Source organism: Trachinotus anak, unplaced genomic scaffold, assembly GCF_046630095.1.
Source record: "Trachinotus anak isolate AG129_WGS33_773 ecotype Australia unplaced genomic scaffold, CSIRO_AGI_Tana_v1 ptg000008l, whole genome shotgun sequence".
NCBI lineage: Eukaryota > Metazoa > Chordata > Actinopteri > Carangiformes > Carangidae > Trachinotus > Trachinotus anak.
This window is the reverse complement of record NW_027273859.1, coordinates 21330001-21353042: the sequence shown is the minus strand read 5'-3', so window position 1 is coordinate 21353042 and position 23042 is coordinate 21330001. Positions and strand designations below refer to the sequence as shown.

Sequence of the window (23042 nt, the reverse complement as noted above, 5' to 3'; positions counted from 1 at the left end):
TGTGTGTGCACACCGTGCGCCTCTGCAGAGGGCTCTGTTAACTAGAAGGTCTAATAAATCAACCTGTCTGTCTACAACCTCCTCCCTTCTTTCGCTCATACCTATTCCCCCATTACTCCCCCCTCCCCTTTCCTCCCCACTCATCTTTTTTCCCCCCCTTCTTTCTCTCTTTCTTCCTCCATTGCTCTCTCCATCTCTCCCCTTTATGTCCTGTAATTCTTCTTTCAAAGCTCGGGGGGTGGTGTTGGAGGCATTACGCGCCTCCTGATAAATCACTGTCTAGGAGCAGAGCAGAGTAACATGGCCATCTGCAGATCAACTTACTATCCTGTGTGTGTGTGTGTGTGTGTGTGTGTGTGTGTGTGTGTGTGTGTGTGTTCTGGCAATAGTGTTATCCCAGAGATTGTACACTTTTATAACAGTGTGTATCTGTGTGCATGCATGTGTACATGTACCTCAGGTATGCGTGATTGTACATTATGTGCAGCGTGTGCACGCACGCATGCATGTACTACAAAAAATGAATGCAGTTTCTGGCCAGTACTGATCTGCCTGTCCTGCTGAATGGTGGCTGATTGAGACACATGGACTGCCTTTGTGCCCTGATCTAGTTGCCATTGATTACCTATCAGGGTTTTTGATTGCATCCTGGAAGTAATTCTTTTAAATAGGCCCTAATGGCCTCCAATCTGGGCTGATGACGACCTCAGAGAGTCCAATCGTAGATCCATTTAGGCCCTTTCAGACCCCTCCGTGTACACTCTGAAACTCTCGCTCATTGCTCATACCCTCCCTCCACCACCAGCACCACTGCCTCTTTGCTTTGTGTCATGTCAGCACCACATCTGTACGCTCTGTTGCTCGCATGCAAAAACACAGTGTCAATGAAAATCTGCCTCAGACTTACATCAAGAGATACAGCATAGACCAGGTCTCAGTAAAGACTGGTGAAGCTGATGATGGCAGGAGGGGAGCAAAGGTAATTGAGAACGACAGTGATAAAGAGAGACACAAACAGAGTGTACTTTAAACTGAAAGAGAAAAATTAAGAGGGAGGAAGTCCAGGTTTCAGACGTGCAAAACAGAAGAGGAGAATGAAGGCAGGGAGAAAGAAGAGCTATGACAGATCTGTTAGGGATAAGGGCAAGAGAGGGGAGGGGAGCTGCTCGTCAGTATGTCAGGCCGTGTTATTATAGTCTGAGGGTTGGATGGAGGCATGAGAAGCGCGGGGGTGGGGGGGTGTGGGGTGCAGCAGACAGGAAGAGGGCTCGCCGTCTAATCCTCCAATTTTCTTACATTACTGCTCCCCCTCCTTCTCTCCACCTCCGTCCTTCTCTCCACCAGCAGCCCCCCCCCCCCACCCCCCACCGCTGCCAGGCCTGTCGACAAATGAAACTGGAGATAGCGGCAGCTTCACAGAGATTGACTTGCAGGAGTAAAACACACACAGAAAAGAGAAAGCGAGATGGACAGAGACCCCCTGCACCTCTAACAACATAAATGTACCTAGAAAACCCCAGTGGCTTGGTCATCTTTTGTTCTGTGCCGGACAAAAAAACCCCCCAAAAAAACCAAAAGCAAAAGCATCACTGTTAAAGTTCCTACATGTGCTATACGCTTTTCGCAAACTTTCCTCCACTTCAGTCACATAATAAATCACAGCAATACGAGCAGGGAAATGCAAATGCACCTGCTGATTTGAATGACATGCAGAGAAAACGCAGCTGTCTTGTTGTAAAAGCAGCCCCGAGCATGATCGATAACTTCCTGCTGATGAGGAGAAAAAACCTGATGTCAGAATATTGAATTAAAGAGATTGTTTTACGCCGGGAATGTATTAACGGCTCACTTAGCAGAATTACGGAGCAATGATGACAAACAAGGTTGCTTTGCCAGCCGGTGGTGCTTGTTAATATGTTGAACCTTGTTAATTTATTGATAGATTTTTTTTTTTCTCCGGGATTTTATTGAATTCAGAGACATACTGTACCTGGTGGGCCTGGCACTGACTTGATGTATGGCTGCTGTTGATTAAATCTGGGCTCTGGTATTGAGAGTGAAGCTGAGCTTTTAGGGGAATTAAACTCACAAATTCAGAGTAATGCTCCTACAGTTTACAGTTGATTTCCTCAGACTTTTTTTTTTTTTTTGCTCGGGTGAAGGTAAATGATACACTCTTCAGACCCTACTTCTGCTAGGAACAAACCCATCCCAAATTGGCTCAATCTTGACCTTTCCTTCTTTTAGCTCCCATTTCAAGCAAACAAGCTGCTTTTTTTTTTTATCTCCTCTAAAATACAAAATATTCTTATCCTTCCCTCTTCCCCACAATTTAGTGATTTCCATTTCCCCGCCCTCTTGATTGATTTGCATTCCAATCATTTCTCATTGGGCGAGGCGCAACCCTGACTGAGTGGGACTAATTTGCCATGCTAATGAGATGGCTCCGACAAACAGAGCCAGCTGGAGACCAGAGTAAATGATCCTGTCATCAGTCAAGAACACAAACATGGCTAACAGCTAATTAGCTCGCGGCAGTTTGTAGAGGTGACATTCTATCTGATCTGTGCCGCCGTGGAAGAGAAGAAGAAAAACGAGGGGGGAACAATAAAGGAGAAAGGAAAGGGGAGGGGGAGGGAGGTTTGGCTTGGTGATGAATTTAGCTTTTTGTTTTCCCAAACACGCTCCTGCTGCACGCAATGTAAAACACACACACATAGCACACTTGCAGACACACAGACATAACTTCCCCCCTGTTTCCTTTGCATTGCGCCGTGCAATGAGAATAAGAGCAAGTATGTGCCAACAGAACGAGGGGAGAAAATATGCTAAGCAGACAATCAGAGGTGTACCCCCCGGTGCTAAACAGCCAATCATGGCTGTCCCAGTGTGTGTCACCAGCCAGCAGGAGGCAGAATTAGTCCTGGTTAGCAGCCAGAGCCCTGCAGAGTGGCTGATTAGTCTTTTAGACTGAAGAGGAGACAGAATGTTAAAAGTCCAACTGCCTATCTGAGAGTCTTCCACACAGCAGACAAAGGGAAGGAATTTTTTGATGAAAAAGACAAGTTAGCAGCCTCATTGCTGCCTTGTGAATGAGATACACTTAACCGAACAATAATAACATTTATCAGTTTTACACAAGTTTTTTTTTTTTAGATGCATTTAAGGGATTGATTTTTTTTTACAGTGACACAAACACAGGTGAGTGGAAGTGGTGCATTTTAATCCAGATACAGGATTTATTGTATCTATTTTTATTTTCAAAGACATTTGTCCATTGTAGTGTAAGACATGATAGCACAACACTTTATTTTAAGACCCGACATTGATAAGAACACAGTAAATTGTTGTGGACACCCATAAGTGGAGACTAGTCTATAAACACATGATGAATGAAGATATAGTGAAACACAGTTGTAATAATGTAAAAATAAGCCTTTATAGGATAAGTTCGTTACCTTGTGTACCTAATTAATATCACTATACAACAGCGGCAAAGCCTGTTGTAAACAAATTACTAAGTGCTTACTGCTTCTACCTCCCTCTACAATGCCTGCCATAAACTAGTGTCATGCACATTTATGGATGTTGTAGCTCTGATTAGCTTGCTGCATTATTCGGGCCCCCAGGATTTCTTTTTCCGTCTGTTCTCGATGTCACCACTTCCCTGGTAATTAATTGTTCTTCTTCCCTGTCTGCCTCCCTTTTTCTGCTTTCAGCGTCTCGGTCTGTTTGTCATCTGGACGCTCCGTGCTATTTCGGTTTTATCAGTAGGAACGCTTGCATTCATCCATTTGTAATCTAATAAAGAAATGGCAGCAATCTGTATGTTCCTTTCGGGGGACTGGATGACTTTGAGCACCAGATGCTGATGTTCCCCCAGAGTCGTTACCGTGATGGAGCCGATCCTTAACTGTCTCCAATAAAGACACATACTTCCTCACACACACACACACACACACACACACCGCCTCCCCTCTCTCGCTCAGTGTGGAGGCAGGATTAACCTGCTGGTAGCAGAGTAAATCCAGCGCTGTGCTGCCTCCGCCTCTCTGTCTCTGTGTCTGAGGAGGCCTGGTTATCCCCTCACACAAGCTCCCTGTTCAAAGGGGTGGCTGCCGGGTATTAATGACGTGTTAAAGGGGCGACCATGGGGGATTTAGACGCAGCTTGCTGTAAGGACAAGAGATTTAAGAACATGGACCAGTGGTTAGTGCTCACTGAAGTATGATTAGTTAGACACTGAACCTCCAACACACACACACACACACACACACACACACATACACAGACAATGACAGACAGGTGCTATATTATTATTCCATATACCCAGAGGAGGTGTGGTGGTGAAAGGAGGGCAAATATACCCCTGTAACCCTGCTGACCTGTAGGACAACAGCAGAAACCCTCAGGGTCACTGTCGAAGCAGGAACAGCAGACACATCTTGAAGTCAGTTGTAAATGTGTGTGATTTATTTCATCCTTTATATTGTTTTAATTTCTTTGGAAGGGGGTCTCTGTTCTGTGTTTATGTAGTTTAAGTCTCATGCAATATTTTTTGTATATAAAGCACTTTGAATGTCCCCGGTGGATACAATGAGCTATATATGAGCATGCCTGGTCTAACTGTGATGTGTGTCTGTTCCTTGGATAAATAAAGTGTTTGAAAGTGATATGTTAGGATCTAAGTGACATTTAAAACTTGAGACAGATTTGCATTTGATCAACCTACAATATGTGATAACATCCCCGGTGATAGATAAGTGGAAAGTGTGGGCTATTAATGTTTGCGGAGGAGACAGCGTATGTACTTTCCTCATTTAAACTGCAGTGTGCAGTTATGTGTGTGCATGTGAAACAGATGAAGTTGCTGTTAAATACCACTCTGTAGCATAATGAATGAGATGTTGTGAATGTGTTTGAGATCAGATAGTGTTGGTGATCAACCAATGTTTCTGTTTCTACTCCATCTGTGGAAATGTTAACCGGCTCTAACGCTGGTCTGCGGTTGTCATTCCAACAAATGTCACGATAGTGAAGCGTGGTGCTTGTTTCTACTTGTTTATTGTTGTAGGAACAACGGGAAGAACATGAACACTGGAAATGATTTTAAAAAGTAATGCAATTTGCAATGCAGACAAATAAAAGGCTTTTTTGTTCTTATTATTATTGCATAATGAGCAGTCTAGTAGAGTCAAACCACATCAGACTTACCTGTGTGGGATTAGAAAATTTCTGACTTTGACACCCCCTAGTGGCAACATCAATGCAGTCATATGTCATATTGACATAATAATATAGTGAAATAAAGAAACATAATCAAATATTAAAATATAATATTGTCTGAACACACTACTGTATTTTCAACCAACTTTGTCGATGCTGTTTGAGTGATCATTTGCCATCACCACAAGTGGACCTGGTGAGAATAAGACAGTTAAACATAACCAGCCATCGTTATAACAGCGTGGGTCCAACAGCAGTGATGGTGCAAGGAGCTTCACTGAGCAGATTCAGAGCAAGAGCAATGCGTAGGGAATCAGTGCTAACATTAGCAACTTTGGCTAGCTAGCTTCAACAGTCTGAGTGGAAAACAAACTTACCAACACGATCAGATCTCCCAATGTTGAATGTCATAAAGGGGCAGACAGCTTGAACTGCTGATTTTAAATGGATATCTGGGCTTAAAGAAAAGGAGAAAAACATCTTTTATTTTTTTTACAGTTTTTCTACTGGTGAAGCCAGCTCTCAGTGTCCAATTTCAGTTAGACTTTAAACCTTTTGAAAACTGAATAGCTTCATCAAATTTCCCTTATGAGACTCATATTTGAGTCATTAAAAAATACACTGTACCCACCTGTGGTTCACTTTGGCCTTGGTAGCGCTACCACCAATGTGTGTGTTGGTCTGTACCGGACTCAATCTTCACACTACCTGGACAAAATCTACATTAATTGAAAGCTCTCAGTTCCCCGATTCTATCTGTGCAAAGCATTTTACGATCCTCACATCACTGCAACAGCTGTTGATGCAGAATTGGTTCAGATACGTGGCTATGGCTCCAAAAGGTAGTACTATGGCTTTATATTCCCTTTTCCTGCCAAAAAAAGATTGGACAAAAAACATTTCTACCCTGTCTTTGTCTCTGTAACTTTGGTTCAATAAACTCTTACACTCAAAATTTTAACAGTCAGCTTTCAGAGACCAGTGTTATGAATCAGGGTTGAAGAACAGTAACCTTTTTTTATTTTGGGTACATTGCTTTTGAGCACGTGCACAAAAAATTGGGTTTCTGGTAACTGATGCACTAAAATGCTAATACAAGATAATTTAGTCTGACTGTGTGGAACTTCTACCTGTATCTGGCAGCCTTGGTGTAAGGAATGTTGCTTCAGACTTGGAGCTACTGCTATCAATGTTTAACTTAACTTATATTGTCAGGTATTTCCACAATACCCCAGTGTCTTGTGGAACATCAAGTAGCTTCTAAAAGTAGCACCTAAAAATAGGTGAATGCCACTGATTCTCTTAAATTGCTCTTATGTGTTAGATAAGAAGGAATGTGATAGATGACTGACTTTACCCCGCTGGTTGTCCTGTGATGTATGGAGGGAGCTTACAGCAGTGAATGTAACTGTATATGCTGCTATTACACATTTTGGTGGTGGTGAGCTGAAGCTAAAGAGCGACAAAATGTAAATACTGTGACGAGTGGACTGTGTGTTTGAGAATGCATGGACGTTAAGGTTCATATTAGTGAGGAAGTAATATTGAAAATAAGCAGATACTGTAGAACGTGGTGTGTGTGTGTGTGTGTGTGTGTGTGTGTTTGTGTGTGTGAAAGGGTGAAATGGAGGGAGGGATAGAAAGAGAGAGCTGCAGTGAGATTAAGAGACATATGTACAGGCGCTGATAGCTCGTCGGGATCAGTGCACTGAGCAAGATGTTAAGGCCAGGTTTCCTCGCCACCCACTACCCACGACAAGCCTACCTCCCTCGCCCTTAATCCCCCCCTCCCTCAATAAGCCACTCTGCCCTCCACACACACACACACACACTCACACATACACACACCCAGCCTGCAACCCAACTACCCTCAAAATACGCTCCTGTGCAATCTCCTGTGCATCAGCTGCCAAATGAAGTTCCTCTTTAGAAAAAAACCCCAAAGAAAACGTGGCTGTCGAATCGTCTGAGGCATCGCGGCTGCTGCAGAGGCAGCCCTTGTGTTGAAGCCAATAATCCGGCGTCAGGGCTTCAGGTGCGCAGAGGGTCGTGATTGACAGGGCTCGATATGAGGCCCTCGCCTCACTTGACATTTGGGTTTCATAAGGTCTGGAACAAAAGGCAGGGGCAAAATAATCAGAGAGGGGCGCAGGCAAATAAATCTGTTTATTCCTCCTCACCTGCCCCCCTCCCTCACCTCTGCACCTCCCCTGCTCGCCCACATCACAGCGCAACCCATGGAGGGGAAATAGGGAGGGCACGATATTACCTTTTCGTAGCCTTAGTGGATTCACGCACCACGACAGCAGGTCACTTTAGGCCCTGTGCTTACTTGAGATATTAGTTTGTGTGTGTGGTAGATAGAGATGTGTATTTGAATGGCTGAGACGATGTGTGTGAGTGTGTGTGTGTGAGTGTGTGTGCACAATCCTGTGTATGTATGAGGGAGAGGCAGAGACAACAGGAAAGACTTAGAGACAGAGGCGGACAGACTGACAAGGAGAGAGAGGATTGATGTGGTGTCATACTGTGGATAACCATTTGTACGCCTGTGTGTGTATGTGTGTGTTTGAGCAAGAAAAAAAAAAAAAAGGTAACATGTAACGATGATAGATGTCCCACTTTATCATGTTAGAGCAGCACGGCAGCCTTAAGATACAATTAGGGGCACACATTATAATAAATCTAAGCCCAAATGTAGCTATAAGAGATGATAGAGAAGAAATATGAAGTGTAATGCAGCGTCAGATGATTAAGATTTTCAACAGTTACTTAGTGAGTTAATACAGCTAAATGAGCGAACGCAGCGGTTAGGCGAGCTGCTGACCCAGCAACAGTGTGTTTCATCTACCCACGCTGAACATCTTACAGTGGGAAATGTAGGCTGACATACTGTATTCACTCATTTCCTGAATGGGTCTGTGCATGTAAGAGGTGGATTGAGGCAATGAGTTCCAGTCATAATGTATTTCAATTAACCGAACAGTAGATGTTGTAATTGGAAAGTAGTGGTTACAAGGGCTAAACAAAGGTGGAGCATTTCTACAGTTTGGATCAGTATGAAACTATTTAGATTCACTCATCAGTCCATATGATTAATGTCTATATAATAAAGTAATGAATTCTTTTATAAAAATTTGAAGGTGCAAGTCTATGTCTAAGTTAGCTATGATTCCCAATGTGCATTTTGAAAACAGTAAACATCCAATCACCAAGCTTAAAGTGGCAATAGACAAGTTTTTGCATGAACTTATGATTTTGAAGAAAATCTTGAATGTCTTCAGTATATTGTTGTGATGACAATAAAACTCTACTTGACTTGCCAATGTAATAGAATAATGTCACCAACTGTGTTTGGATTGGTTCCCTACAAGCCTCAGTTTCACTGTGCAATAACCGGGTTTGAAATTCGAAGGCTGGTTTTACGGCACAAAGGAAACACATCTGCCAAAACAGAAAGAGGATGATGCTTTTGTTTTTCCTTGTAGCCATCTGGGCCCACTGGGATTTGTTCTGGTAATCCCGGTGGCCAGTCCTACTATGGAGAGAGCTCCAAACTTATTTCAACTAGATCAGTAGCCTAGACACATGAGTCGCTAACCGTGGTGAAGATTCAGAAACAGCAGTGGTGAAAAAACTGAAGACATAATTTGCAGCTTAATTGGCAAGAAGTTCAGTTTTGATAGAATTAGCAGGTATGGCGCTGTGTTTTGTTTTGCATTTGTCAAAATGCTTAACGACAAAGCATTTTGATTTCCCACTGTTTACTGAGGCTCATGGGCGTTGTAGTATTTAGACCCAAAACAACAAAACAGGAGACTGAAGGAGACGTCAGTCAATTAATAAATAAATGATGTGCTGTCTGTACATGCCCACACAGAGCAGAGAAAAGGTCTTATAAGGTCACAGAAGTAAAAAACACCTGCCCACAGCGGATTTCAAATCAACTTTATTGGTATGTACTGTATAAATAAACACACAATGAATCTGACTCTCAATACAGTGTCAAGAACAAACATACAGGAAGATCCATGTATAAACATACACACCGTACACACTGCTACAGTCAAAGGGGTATGAAAATTCTGTATACACACAAATTATAACATCTATCTATAGTCACTACTATACTATCTACTATCTATATAGTCAAATTGTTACTTTATACTGTATATGTAGTTATGGTCTGATTGGCACCGTGCACAGCAGACATCTTAATATGTCATAGGAAAAGCATGGGGGCTATTAATTACATTAAAAATGGCTCCATTCTGTTCAAGTGTCCCAATAAGACATGAAACACCGGGACAACATCAGGACCCAGAAACTAAAGCAGCTAAATGGAATCCAGCCATCGTTAAAGATGGATCAGAGTAGATTATATGGCAGGAGAGCTCTGAACTGCAAAGTGGGCAGGTTTGTGCCCGAACTGCAGGTGCATCAGTCAAATAAAGAGAGAAGGGTGTTTATATAAAAGGAAACCGTGTGGAAAACCATGTGAACATTTTCCAGCAGATGTCACTGACACAGAATAAAGAGGACTGACAACTAGCTAATTGGCATGCAGCCTACTATAACCCACCTTTGTAGCAATAACAATAATGCAAAACTGAATTTAATGAAGTGTTTACATTGCTTTGTAAGCGCCGGTATGATTTACATCCTATACTACCAGCAGGCTGAGGTGCAAACCAGCGAGCTGAATGAGAATTTAATTGCAGGGTTGTAAGTGCAATCTGTGGACATAATAGCAGACTGTTTTAATAGGCGATTCAATTAAAAAACAGGAAAAAACATGAGACACCAAGGGGCCATATGTTCGCCTCTGCCTGGAAGTCTCTCTCTAAAAAAAAAAAAAGCGCACATAAGTCAACAGATAGTTTCCAGATTAATCCCTGTGACATCTTTTAGTACCAGAGCGAGCCCCCACGTGGGGAGCCTGCATGAATCGCATCCTGATGGAGGTGATTGGACGGCCGATCGATGATTGGCAGGAGGGTGGAGCGCCGTGTGTGCACTTTTCTGTCGCCATTGGCTGCCTTTAATGGTCGCTCCTCCTTCAGACCACACACCATTGGCTCTGGGGGGCTCCGCGGAGGAGCCGGGAAGTTGTAGTTCTTTACAGCGGACGCACATCTGTAGTGCTTATTATCGACTAATTTGAATTAAACTACACGTCCCGACGTCACGGTACGGGCCCTTGTAATTGTTGTGAATATGTAATTGCGCTCGCACGACTGGTTGCTTCTAAATTTGGCTTCGCAGGGGCAGGCTCCTACAGTCGGTGAGGTGGTCGCTCCTCCGGCGCTGCGTGAGGATGTCAACATTATCGGAGGCTGAAGGAAATTAACCCGTAAATGCGTGACGACGAGACGCCGTGGAGAAGCTCAGGCGCGGACGAGCGGGGTCATGATGTGCCAGAAGTCGATGCTTTGTAGGGAAGATCAGAGAAAATAGAGGATTCCTCGTTAGTTCAGAGGGAGAATTTAAAGCGTTGTGCGCATAGCATAGCGCGCTGGAGGTTTTGGAGAAGACTGAAGCAACTCCTGCTCTGATTATCGCACTAAATGGACTTTTGAAATACTGTCTCACTGTCTTTGACCGGCCAAAGATCCGAGGATGTTTTCGCTCTTCACGGAACCAGCGCATATCCCGCAAACCCACATCTGACTGACCTTTTACGCACGGGCATAGATCCGTGCTCACACATTTTGTTTTCCTGTTTATGTGGATGAACTTTGCAATACATTTTTAATGATTCGAGACCTGAGCAAGATGTACCCCCCGGCTCGGCATCCGGTAAGTAGAGAACAGTAGCAGCCACGGCAGTGTGTCAAAACAGCGCAGATTAACAGCCGCTCGCCTGATGCGTAATCAGTTTAGATCAGGTTTCCGTGCCACTGCGCGCTGGCACGGACAATTGCGCTCATTGTCAAACTGCTGCAGCTGTATGTGCTTGTCTGTGAGTGTGCGTGGGTTACCGTGTAAAGGCCATCCGTATCACAGAGGCCCTTTGTTATCTACAGTCTTGCCTCTGTCTGTGTGTGTGTGTGTGTGTGTGTGTGGGTCGCGACACTGAACTTTGGTGGCTCAGTTCTTCCTCTCTTCCCTCACATGGTGTTTGGTTTGGGTTGAGGTCCCCCACCAGCCGGGACAGCCGTTCAAGTTCACTGTCACCGAGTCCTGCGACCGGATCAAGGAGGAGTTCCAGTTCCTCCAAGCCCAGTATCACAGGTAAGAGTTTGCATGACACAAAGTCTGCTCATCAGCCATGTATTTACAAAATACTAATGAAACTTTCTGCATTGGGATGATAAGTGATTATAAATTTAATATCTGTGTTATTCTGGGTCCATAGCGCGGCAGCGATTAGTTGATTAATTGATTAGTTGATTGACAGAAAAATTGTCAGGAGCAATTTTAATCAAATAATTGCAATATGCATTTTTTTTAAATAATAAAAATGGCTCCAGATTCTTCATTGCCAGTATTTTCTGGTTTTCTAACTCTTTTATTGTTTATTTTAAAAAAAACAAAAAAAAAAAACCAGGAATTTTTAAAAAACTCATTGTGATCTCTGGGAATGTGTAATTCTTCAATAATTTGTTGACAGTCTACCAGTCTACCTAAAAGTAGGATAATCAATAGTGATAGTAAGCCTTAGTTGGCCTTAGCCCACACTGCAAACTGAAACCCCCAGATTATGTTAGAAAGGTGTTACTGTCTGGGATGGTGACCTGCCTAGCACCAGTCATGTATGAGTCACACAGTATCACCAAAATATCAGGGAAACGACTGATGCGAATTGGACTGAGACATAAAACATGCTCAGTGTGAGGTAAATGTCTACCCAGAGATCCCATGAAAAGGTTCTCCTCTGATCCTGCGGACAGAGCTAACACGTTTGTCTCAGGTCGATCCCTGACTTGGTGACTAACCACAGGTAAACCCCAACAAGCTTGGTATGCACGGCTCTCTCTGCAAGTGCAAGTGGTGTGAAATGCTTTTTCACCCGACATGATGAAGTGTGAAATACATTGCTCGGGGAAGAACCATAAGCACGATACCAATGCATAATAATCGCTCGCCTCTGGCCACCTTGTAATTACTGCCCAATCACCTGGTGAGATGAACCAGTTTGCTGAGCCAATCCAGAACGAGCTGAACCAAAGACAGTGGCAGCTGCGTGTGATCAAACTGCTGCACACCAGTGAAACAGCAGGGAGACACTGAAAAAAAAAGAAAAAAAGAAAGGGAGTAAGGGTGGGTCAGATGTACGTGCTGAATATACATCAGCCGATTCTAACCTTTAAATCTCTCCATTTGACTGTCAGCATCCTAACGCTGCCTGCGCCAGTTTGATCCCATTATACACCTGATGATTTCCTCATAAGAGCTTCCTGTAGTGATATATCACAGCTCTCCAGCTACAACCAGCAATCTGACAGAGTTAAGCTTTTGTGTAGCCACAGTTGTAAAATGGATTCTCATTATATGGTTGCCTTTTTGTTGATGGTGCAGTTTGGGCTTCCACTCACCCTGTAAGAATATATGATGAGTTTTGTGTGGTCGTTTATTGATCTGTTAATTACTGCACTGTACCTGCTGAGTAAGTGTCTTCTGTGTCTGCAGGGGAAATTAGTTTGATCCAAGCAACTTTTTTTTTTTTTTTTTTCTTTCTTTCAATGGTGCACTTAAATTTAGAAATGCAAATTTAAAGAAACAGGATGCGGTCACTTGTGAAATGACATCTCCAATTTTTTCCATACACGTGACAAAACATACAATTAACGAAAAGCATCATGATTTAAAGGTATAAATGATTTGAGGTGTATTTTTTTTCTTTCTTTTATTTGTGTTACTATCAAACGTGTGAGGGTTGCTGTGGGTTTGATCGCGACACACACTAACATAACAATTTTCCTCTGCCTCACAGTCTGAAATTGGAGTGTGAGAAACTGGCCAGTGAGAAAACTGAGATGCAGAGACACTATGTCATGGTGAGTGCCATTGACTGCCTCTGTGTGTGTGTGTGTGTGTGTGTGTGTGTTGGTTTGTGTATGTGTGTGCGCATCACTATTTTTGTTGAGTGCAAAAAGAGGAACAGAGAGGACACGTTTGTCTAAGCTTACTTTGATCTTTGTTTTTTTCAGTACTATGAAATGTCATACGGACTCAACATCGAGATGCACAAGCAGGTAGGAAACTTTTTTTTTTCTTTCTTTTTTAGCTTGAGTGTGAAGAGGAAGCGAAACTGGTTCCACACTGTAGTAGGTGTCAGATGAATGCAGATGGTAAATAAGAGCAACATGAGGTTTTAGTTTTTATGTTTTTAATGCTAAGATCTGTAGTTGCTGCCAAATGTCCCACCATGTTTTTTCCAGGTGCCACATTTTACACAGGCCAGCGTTCATAGTTATGCTAAATTCTGAAAGAATACATACGTCTGGATTGTTTTAACCTCCTTATAGCGATCCCTTTCCATTTTTGTGGTCAGTATATTCTTTGCAGATGAGATTCTGGTGTTCGCTAAGTTTCTATCCGGTGAGCTGAGAAAAAATGCAAATAGGTATTTGCAGAATTCTCAAAGACCAAAAAAAAAGCTCTGTTACAGAAGATTTATCATGCAGCAACTACTGTTTCGTAACCCAAACAAGGCTCATGGCACATGTCCTCCCTCAGTTTCTACACTGTTAACCAAAATGAATTTTTAAACATATTATTTTTATTTATATAGTTTTATGAAATATGGTTCCAACTTGAGAAACAGTGTCTAAGTATAACAAACGGAATATATTAGTCCATATAGCGAGAAGATGGGGAAATACCTTTAGGTTTAGTGTGGGCTGGGTGATTAGGACACTGAGCTGTGACTTGAATGTAATGACACAACATGACAGATACAAACTGAGGTTAGTGTTAAAGTAAAATCAGCCCACATGTGTTAAAGATATATTTCATAAGGGAATAATGTATAAATAAAGAAAAGGTCTCATTTGCTCAGTTTCAGTGTGTTTTGTTGCCTGGTGAGGATGAGTAGTAATTTCACATGTGAATAATAATTTCATCAGTTTAATTGAAAGAGAAAATGGGCTGAAAAATGAGTGGAGTGAGCGAGGATTTGGCCTTTAACGAGCCTTTACATTACTGCTGCCTTTTTTAAACACGGAGGGCCATTAGCATAAATGTCTGTGTTAACCACACATCAGCTGCCAGGCTAAATGGGCCACAGCTAACCAGCTACACATTCATTTCCAGAGACATGACTCGTGTGTGTGTGTGTGTGTGTGAGTGTGTGTGTGTGAGAGGATGTGATAAATGCTTGGTCTTTGTCTTGCTGTGTGTAGGTTTTTGTGTTTATCTATATTGTGTGTTTACTTTGCTTTGTGTGTGTGTGTGTTGTGGGGTGTCTGTATAACAGCCTGTATGTATACTGTACATGTTTACTTGGGGTGTGTGTGTGTGTGTGTGTGTGTGTGTGTGTGTGTGTGTGTGTGTGTGTGTGTGTGTGTGTGTGTGTGTACTGTAGTTGTTTATTTAGTTTTGTGTGCGCTATTTGTGTCTTTGTGTGTGTGTGTATGTGCCCATATATTTTAGATGTTTACTGGGGGGTATGTGTTAGTCTTTGTGTTTCTTGCCGTCTGTGTGTGTGTGTGTTTTTCTGTCCGTGATTGTTACACACACCACACACAGCTTTTTACTGGCACAATAATCAGACTTGTTTGATGAAATATGGGGCATCTACCATAAATCCTGCTGTCTGCTGCTGATGGTGTGTGTGTGTGTGTATTGGGGGAAAGTGAGAAAAACAAAAAGAGATAAAATGTGGACGGTGGCTCTGTCTGGTGCCCAATGATTTCTGACAGGAAACAGTTTTGGAGAGTGAATCCCTAGTTTCTGCCAGCAGCCTTTGTGTGCTTGTTTTCAGTGAGTGTATGTGTGTGTGTCCGTGTGTGTGTGTGTGTGTGTGTGTGTGTGTGAGTTTTGGAAGCAAATGATTTTGATGTGCAGGCTGTGTTTGTGTGCGCTCGTACGCCAGCGTAATGTGTGTTTTCTATCCGTGGCATTCAGTACGGTGGTACGACGTGTGTGGTTGAGTGCAAACCGAGATTGAAGAGAGGAGGTGGGTGAGGTGGGGAGGTGGGGGGTGGGCTGCTGGTGGTGGCGGCAATGTGGGGTGAGGGGGTTGGGGGGTCGAGCTACAGTCCCATTAAGGCAGTCGGCCTCCGCTACCAAGCGAATTGCTAATATTGCTTGTTTAGCATTTTCTGAGGGTAATAGGCCCATTGATTTTTGGCTCAGCTCTCTGTTTTATTTACACAGAAGGGCTGTGGTGCCCGGGGAGTGAAATGTACCAACGCTCGTTAAAGAGAAATTGACTCGTAGACGGAGGGGAGGACGGGCGGGGGAGGCGGGGAGTCAGCGGGGAGGGGTGAGGAGGGATAAAGAGGAAGGAGGGTACGAGGGGTGTAGAGCATGGGACTGAGCTGCGAGAGGACAGCTAATCAATTGCAAATTAGCGAGACTGAGAGAGGAATAAAAGCGGGCGAGGGATGGGGAGAAGAAGGGAAGGAGGAGGGAGGAGAAGGCGGTGGTAAGGAAGGAAGTAATAAGACATTTTTATCCTGAAGAATGGCAGTGTTTTCAATGAGCTCTGACAACTCATTTCACTGCAGCGGATAAGGAGCCATTCGTTTCATTTGGTGGGGTTTGGTCACGTAATGTTGCATTTAGAACATGATTAAAAGCACATCAGAAGGTGTAAATGATAGTAAATAAGATTTTGAATGATTTAAATGGAATTATCTCTTTGTATTTCTTGATGGCTTACAAATGTATAACTTTCACTTCAGATTCAGATTTTACTTAAAAAGGACCATGTATTTTAGCGCTTTCCAACCTTCGGAGACGGGAACCACAAGAGGCCATCAGATTAATCTGAGTGGTCCTGAGGCAACTGAAGGAATACTCTGGCATTTTGGAAAGAATTCTTATTCTCTCTGAAGATTAAAAGATCAACACCACTCCTATATCTGTCTGGTAATTATGACAGTACAGCCAGCAGCTGGTTAGCTTAGCTTAGCATAAAGACTGGAAACAGGGGGAAACAGCTAGCCTTGCTCTTCCAAAGGTAACAAAACCTGCCCATCAGCAGCTACAAATCTCACTAATGAGCACTTTATATCTTGGTCAATTAATCCATATTAAAAATGAAGTTAAAAAGGCAAGTTGGGGGTTTACAGGGTGTTAATGTGCCAGACTAGGTTTTGGCTGGATGCACTGACTTGCTGGAGTCTCTGCTGGCTGCCTTTTCCAGCCGTTAATATAATCCTGGCTTTTTTTTATGTGTGTGTTGGTTTAATTCTGTAGTAATTTCTTAAAGTTATTCAAAGAAAACCGTGGGCGTAAAAATCTCTCTCGGATTGAGATGCTGCCAGGGGCCAGGTTACGAATTTTGCGAAGAGTTGCATCATATGAATCACAAACCAAATCTTTACATTACGCGCTCATTTTGCAGCTTGAGCTGTTTGTAGCCTGTCTGTGTAGCGCCCTTTGTTTTCCCTCCCTGTCTCTCCCAGCCTATCTAGCTGTGTCTTTCACACACCCACACACACACATACCGTCACAGGGGAATACAGCCTTTATATGGCGGGGTCCATTAGGTGTATTAGCTGGTGGTGAAAAGTGGTGCTGATGTGGTGCTTACAAAGCTCCACAGGGGAGATGGACATTTGATCTTCTATCTGACCCAATCTGACTCCGGGGCTCCTGCCTGATCTAATTTCTTTGTTGTTAGGAGTTGAAGTGGAGTATTCGAACTGGTTTTTCATTCTTTTGGGCAACATCTTGTTGTTAAGTGGTTATTGCCGGAGTGTTTTTGTACTGCACAAGCTCACCATGCTGAAAGATTACCGACAGGTTATCTCAGAAAGCCATATTCAGTGGTAAATTCTGTGTTAGCCTTTTCCTGTTGTGTTCTCAGGTGTTTCGCACCATTTATTGCATGTTGTTGATCTTATCACAAGGGGCAAACCATGAAATAGGAAGTTACATCTGCATCCCCTCTCTAAGCTGCTGCTGATGCTCACTGATTTTTCTCTTTTTTTTTTAACTGGAGGAACATTTCTCCAAGGACTCACACACAAGGTCAAAGATAAATTCAGCGCACATGATCTTACCTCAGAGGTTGCAAGGCTTTATGTGACCACAGAGTCCTCTAATCTACCAATAAACTCCATGAATCGACCTGGTATGAGTCCTAACCTTAGAGGACTCTCTGGCCAGTCGTATTCTTTTTTCTTTTTATTCACTGTCAAGACGCTGACAGGTTCCAGGTCAGAGTTAAGGCCGCTGTTTTCTGCAGAATCAAATTCTGCAGGTTTGCACAAACCACAGGACACTTTTCGAGAGAAAAAACCCCCCCCAAAAAACGAGCCCTGCTTTTTCGCTTCGGTGTCTGCTGCAGTGTGAACAGACGTGTTTGCCAAACAGGCTGACATCCCTGCACTCTGGCCGACAGTCACGATTGTTTGCCATTGATGTAAAATGTCACCTGAAATTGCTTGTGTTGCCTTGTGGAAAAGCATATCCATTTCTTTTTCTTTTTCTTTTTTTTTTCCCAGCGCTTTTGTTTCCATTTTGGTGCCAACATCTCAGGGTCAGCTCTTCAGAATGAATTGATTGGAGGTTCAGGTTGTAGAGTTGTATTACGACTGATCTAGTAGCTTAAATCATTAGTTTTACACTGATGTGTGTGTTTGAGAATCTTTCAAAATAAAACAGTTTTAAAAATAAAAAGTACTTTATTAGAAGTTTTGCATTTAGACTGTTTGCTACAAAATACGTTACAGTTGAAACTGTTTTTTTTCGTCATTATCGATGAATCTGTTTAATATTAACAGTTTGATCCAGAAAAATGTTAGAAAACAGTAAAAAACATAGATATTTAGTTTAATAAAAATAGAGATGACTAAGAAAACCAGCAAACGAGACGCTGGAGCCTGTGAATTTTGTGGCATTTTACTGAAATGACTTTAACAAATTAATTTATTGTAAAAATAGTTGCCAATAAATTCTCTGTTAAACAGCTAATTCATTGAATTAATTGTTTCACCGCTAAACCAGAACAACCATTAAGAAAACCAGGTGCAGGTGTGTTCCAGACAGCCATTAGTCTTCAATCGTGTCTGTGTGATAGAAGAAATAATTAGCAGACTCAGTTAGCTGATATTTGCTTGAGTTGTGTAAACCATCCCAGTGAGCGTGATATTTGCATTCTTTTTTTTTTTTTTTTTCAAAATGATATCATAGTTGGGTAGTCATTCAGTTTAAGAGCAGACTGATTTGAAAATACAGCCAGAGGTTTAAACTGTGCAGGATGTTTATAAAAAGTATACCTGATTTGTATATATTGATTTGTTTATTTAATCGTGATCATACAGATAAGCATTGTTACAGGCAGATAAGTAGTGCAACAGATGTGATGTGCTTTTAAATTGAGGTTGAAACATCCAAACAAATACCTTTATGAAACAGAATCAGCATCAGAACAACAGGACACATCAGACTGACTGTGGACATGTATGCATGTGTCTGTGTGTGTATGTGTTGTATATGAAAACGTAGGTGTGACAGTGTATGTATGACTACAATATGAATACAGTACGTACATAAATCTAAAGTGATTCTAACAATCCAGTCAATTCACACTAAAGTTGTTATTTAAGCTGTAAGTCGTTTTACTTGTGTGGTAAAGATTTTATATCTGGATATAACTCTTGAGTCTTTTACTGAAAACAGTGAATGACCAAAAGTAGGTCCACACCTTTGAACTCCATAGTTCCCACTTGTCCCTCTGATCTTGACTCCTTCACTTCCTTATTGACTACTGATTGATCACAGATTGACAGATTACATCAGGGCTGAGGCCATTCATACACTTGAATATTTGGAGCTGGGGTGTCCTGCTGCCCTAATGCCATAAACCTCTGACTATAGAACTGCAACGTCAATAGTTCGGTTTGACCAAAGACCTTTGAAGCATATCAGTCCCCATCTCTCTCTCTCTCCTCATTCTCTGTCAGCTCTCTACTACAGGCTTGAAATGGCCCCAAAATACTTCAAAATCAATAATAATAGTTGTGGAATTCAAACTTCCAAAATCACTATCATTTGTGGCATGGTAAGTGGTACTTTCTTCCTCCTAGTTAAACCAGAAAAAACAGCCCTCTAGAACAACATTTTCTGACATCCTTTGTCTTCCAAAACTGTTACAAATCAGTTTCATGATAACACTTGGTTAGTTTTAGGGTGAGATCACAGTTTGGATAAAATGACCATTTAGTTAGGTTAGTGAAGTTTATAAATATGTGTCATTTTGGGGCTGTTTCTGAAACATCTGATGCTGTTGTCCTTGGGAGGACAGTCTTGGGTTTTAGCCAACTTAAGGAGCTTGATAGATGATATCGTTCTAATTGTGACGCTGCCTGTTCGCCCTCTTATGGACAGTACTTAGATAGCACAGTCCCCATCACTGTGGCTGTCCGCTGTCCTTTCACTATCTCACTGAACTTCTAACCAAACCGATGAAGCAGTCCTTGCACTCATTCACTTCTTGAGCATTGGTGTTCACCTCATAGTGGATCGCCAACTGATTCCCCATCCGTAATATATTGAGCGTGGTCTTCTTTCCACTCAATGCCTAGCACTAAGGTGCCGTTGGGCAAGGCACTAAGACCCCAACCCACTGCTTCAGTGGAGTTTCTCAGAGGCTAATATGTACCAGGCAGCTCCCCGGTGTGCACCAATGTGAGGCAGAACCAAGCTGAAAAAGGGCATGTGTGCACAGCAAGTCTTCCATGGATAAACGTTAAATATAAAATGAAAATGTCAGTGTTTTAGGTTGTGTGTGCAGCTGCAGCTCTGAGTTAATCACAGGTAAGCTGAACTGCAGCCCTCCCTCAACTTCCCCATCTCTCTGACTCTAAATGGCTCTATGACCCTATTGATAGTTGGTGCTCAGACGTCCTGTGTCTTATTAACCATCTACTCTCCTGGCCCTGGGTTATCTTGTTTTAAACGCTCAGCACAACACTCCTAACTATTCAAGAAAGAAACATCATCAAAAAGATGGATGACAAGGTTGTTTTATGGCATTTTTTTTACATAGTGATTAAAAAATCGAGTGTGAATGAATTGAACTGAACTTATGATACAGAGCTAAAACGGTCATCTGGATCAATATCATTTTCCTTTTCAAATGAAAAAGTCTTTGTGTGGACGTAACCTTAGATGTGCTTCTTTTCTTCGTGTTATATGACAGTGACCTGATATGATTTTTATACTGTTGGTTGGAAAAAGATGTTTAAAAAAAAAAAAATGTCACGCTGGGATTTAGGAAATTGTAACTATTAGAATTTTAATTTTTTTTTCTTGTTGTAGTGTTTTCTGAGACTTCATGGAGCAAACAATAAATGGATCCATTGAGTTGGTTGCAGCCTTAGTCCAGTGTTTTCTCAGCAGTGCTCCATATGCATCCCCTTTATCATTGAGCCCAAATGCTACAAAATAAAGCTCAGGCTTTATTTCATGTTGCAAGAATACACCTTTTCCCCCAAAATGATAAAGCACAAAGTTGTTTCTCTCACTACTGAAGTTTGTAAAGAAATTCAGTACAATTTCACCTAATGACACAACATCATGGATTAAATTTCAGTTCACCTTTACCTTTGAAGCTGCTCTTAATTAGATTAAGGTCGACTAGATACTGTATGTTTGAATTTGAGCTGTAATAAACTGTTGCGCACATTCACTCAAAAATGTTGTTTGATTAACAAGATACTAGACTTTAAAAGGCTCCACACAGATCCTTTTGTCATTCAGCCAAAAGCCCAAACATCAACACGATGAGGAAAATCTCAGGCAGGTTACTGCAGCAATTTCCACATAGATTTTATATGCTGCAGGTATTGTTGCAATAATGTTCTTCGCAGTCGATCACAAATGAAAGGACTCTCTGTTGTGTAGTTTCACGCATTTAGTCATACAAATAAAGAAGGTGATGTTCATCCCTGTGTGCCCGTTAGTGTTTCTTTGTGAGTCTGTGTCTTTTGTCTGTGTTTGTGTTTGGATTTGAGTTGCACTACTAGCACTCCCTTCGGGACAGCGGATCAGGCAATTTCCTGTTCAAAAAAAAAAAAAATCCTACCTGATGTGGGGAGAGAGAGAGTGCTGTATAATCTTTAAAAGCCAACCCCTGGGTTCGGTAAAAACATCTGCTGAATACAGAGAAGGCTGTGGAGGTGTGTATGTGTGTGCACATGGTTGTGTTTATGTGTGCACCATCCTGCTGCAGTGTTGCTTGTGCTTGTGTCTGAAGGGTTTATATCAGTGGGTTTGCTCTCATGGCCTCTGGGGCCTTCTGTTACCACTGATACCAGAGCAAAGTTCACCTCTGTCAAGGATAAATTAAAGTGCCTGACAAGGTTAGAGATGTAGCTTCTTCTGCATTTGTGTTTGTGGACTTAGAGGAATTATCCCAGTTCTTATGATTGTGTTTTTTTTTTTCCACTGGGCTCATAATTTAGCTGATTAAGTCGACAAAAATCTCACGTCTTCTGTTTTCCTTCAGTGATCTGCTCAAGTGGACTCCTCTGCTTGTGCTCCTCCAAATTCTCAAGTGGGCCAAATCCTGGATTTATATTCACAAATCATCCATTAGACTGGTGCCGATTGATGTTCAGGGAGTGTAGCGGTGGAATAACCTTCCAGAGATACTGAAGGATAAGTGATGTAGCCTGGTTGTTGATTTTTGAGGTTGATGGTGATTTTAATATGTTGGAGTTTTAAAAAATCCAATGACAGCATATCGTAGGGCTGGGCGATATGACTTTAAATCAGTATCATGATTATTAAATTTTTTTACCTTGATCACTATTAATGAACAATTTCTTTAGCGCTTATCGATTGCTCTCTTTTTTGGAGCCATGAACCACATATTGCTGGTGTTACCTTTCGTCGTTATCCATGTTGCATTCACTGTCTGGTAGTTGTGACTGATAAGAACCAACCAGGAGGCGAGGCAGGTGTCTGTGTCATCGTTTCCAAAGGTCTCAGTTTCTGCCCATTCAGACAACAACGCATCTCTAGAGTTTTCAAACAAAAACATGTGGAGCAGCATTTCTAAAAGTCTCAGTTAGGGCTTGGAAAACTCTGTGGATGCCAGGCGTGAACGTAGCAAGGGTGATGCGTTTTAAAACTAAAATGTATTTGTATGGACGTAGCCTGAGGCTCAGTGTTTGTGCTTGGATCATCCATATTGCCAACTTCGCTTTGAGTGAACGCGGACTTAGTCGGATGGGGCGGAGACGCGTGACTGAATAAGAGGTGGAATTTTTTTAAAGGTGACAGTTCATGAACGCACACATTGGGGGAAAGTATTAACAGAATTAGGTGCTACTGGTATAACACCTAAATCTTTGATTGGAGCAGTCCTTTGCATTGTGGGTAATGTATGCACAAATTTGACAAGGAAGATGAATACGTGGAATAAAAAAAGATGATATCTCTGGTTGTGCTCCATCTATTTTAATGATACTAATCAGTTTTTTTTAATTGAACTGCTGTTAGCTATCCACTATCGACTGTCTCTGTCTCTGTTCTCTGTTTCAGCCTTTTGTTGGACAGACACAATTATTTTTATTCTGTTATTCTGTCATGAATAGTTTAGACCAAAAGGGTACACAGTGAGTCTTTGGCATCTTGACAGAAATGACACTAAATGACTAAAAGTTTTTTTTTTCTTTTTTAGCCAATTT

At 42.0% G+C, this 23042-nt stretch overlaps 1 protein-coding gene and 1 long non-coding RNA gene across 4 annotated transcripts in view; one reads left to right on the top strand and one right to left on the bottom strand.

The window, feature by feature from the left end:
* Positions 1 to 2661: 2661 nt before the first annotated feature.
* Positions 2662 to 6344, bottom strand: LOC139623459 (uncharacterized). Its single transcript, XR_011691512.1, has 3 exons — positions 5858 to 6344; positions 5604 to 5678; positions 2662 to 4173 (listed from the first exon to the last, which is right to left on the bottom strand). It is a non-coding gene; the product is annotated as an uncharacterized lncRNA (long non-coding RNA).
* Positions 6345 to 10330: 3986 nt separating this feature from the next.
* Positions 10331 to 23042, top strand: part of LOC139624368 (transducin-like enhancer protein 4) — a 41281-nt gene continuing 28569 nt past the window's right edge. For 2 of the 3 annotated variants that reach the window (XM_071483440.1, XM_071483439.1), the window contains exons 1-4: positions 10331 to 11025; positions 11363 to 11460; positions 13163 to 13226; positions 13380 to 13424. In XM_071483440.1, the coding sequence (XP_071339541.1) occupies positions 10981 to 11025; positions 11363 to 11460; positions 13163 to 13226; positions 13380 to 13424 (252 nt within the window). In that variant the 5' untranslated portion in view covers positions 10331 to 10980. The remainder of the gene's footprint in view (positions 11026 to 11362; positions 11461 to 13162; positions 13227 to 13379; positions 13425 to 23042) is intronic. The other variant, XM_071483441.1, reaches the window with a different exon arrangement.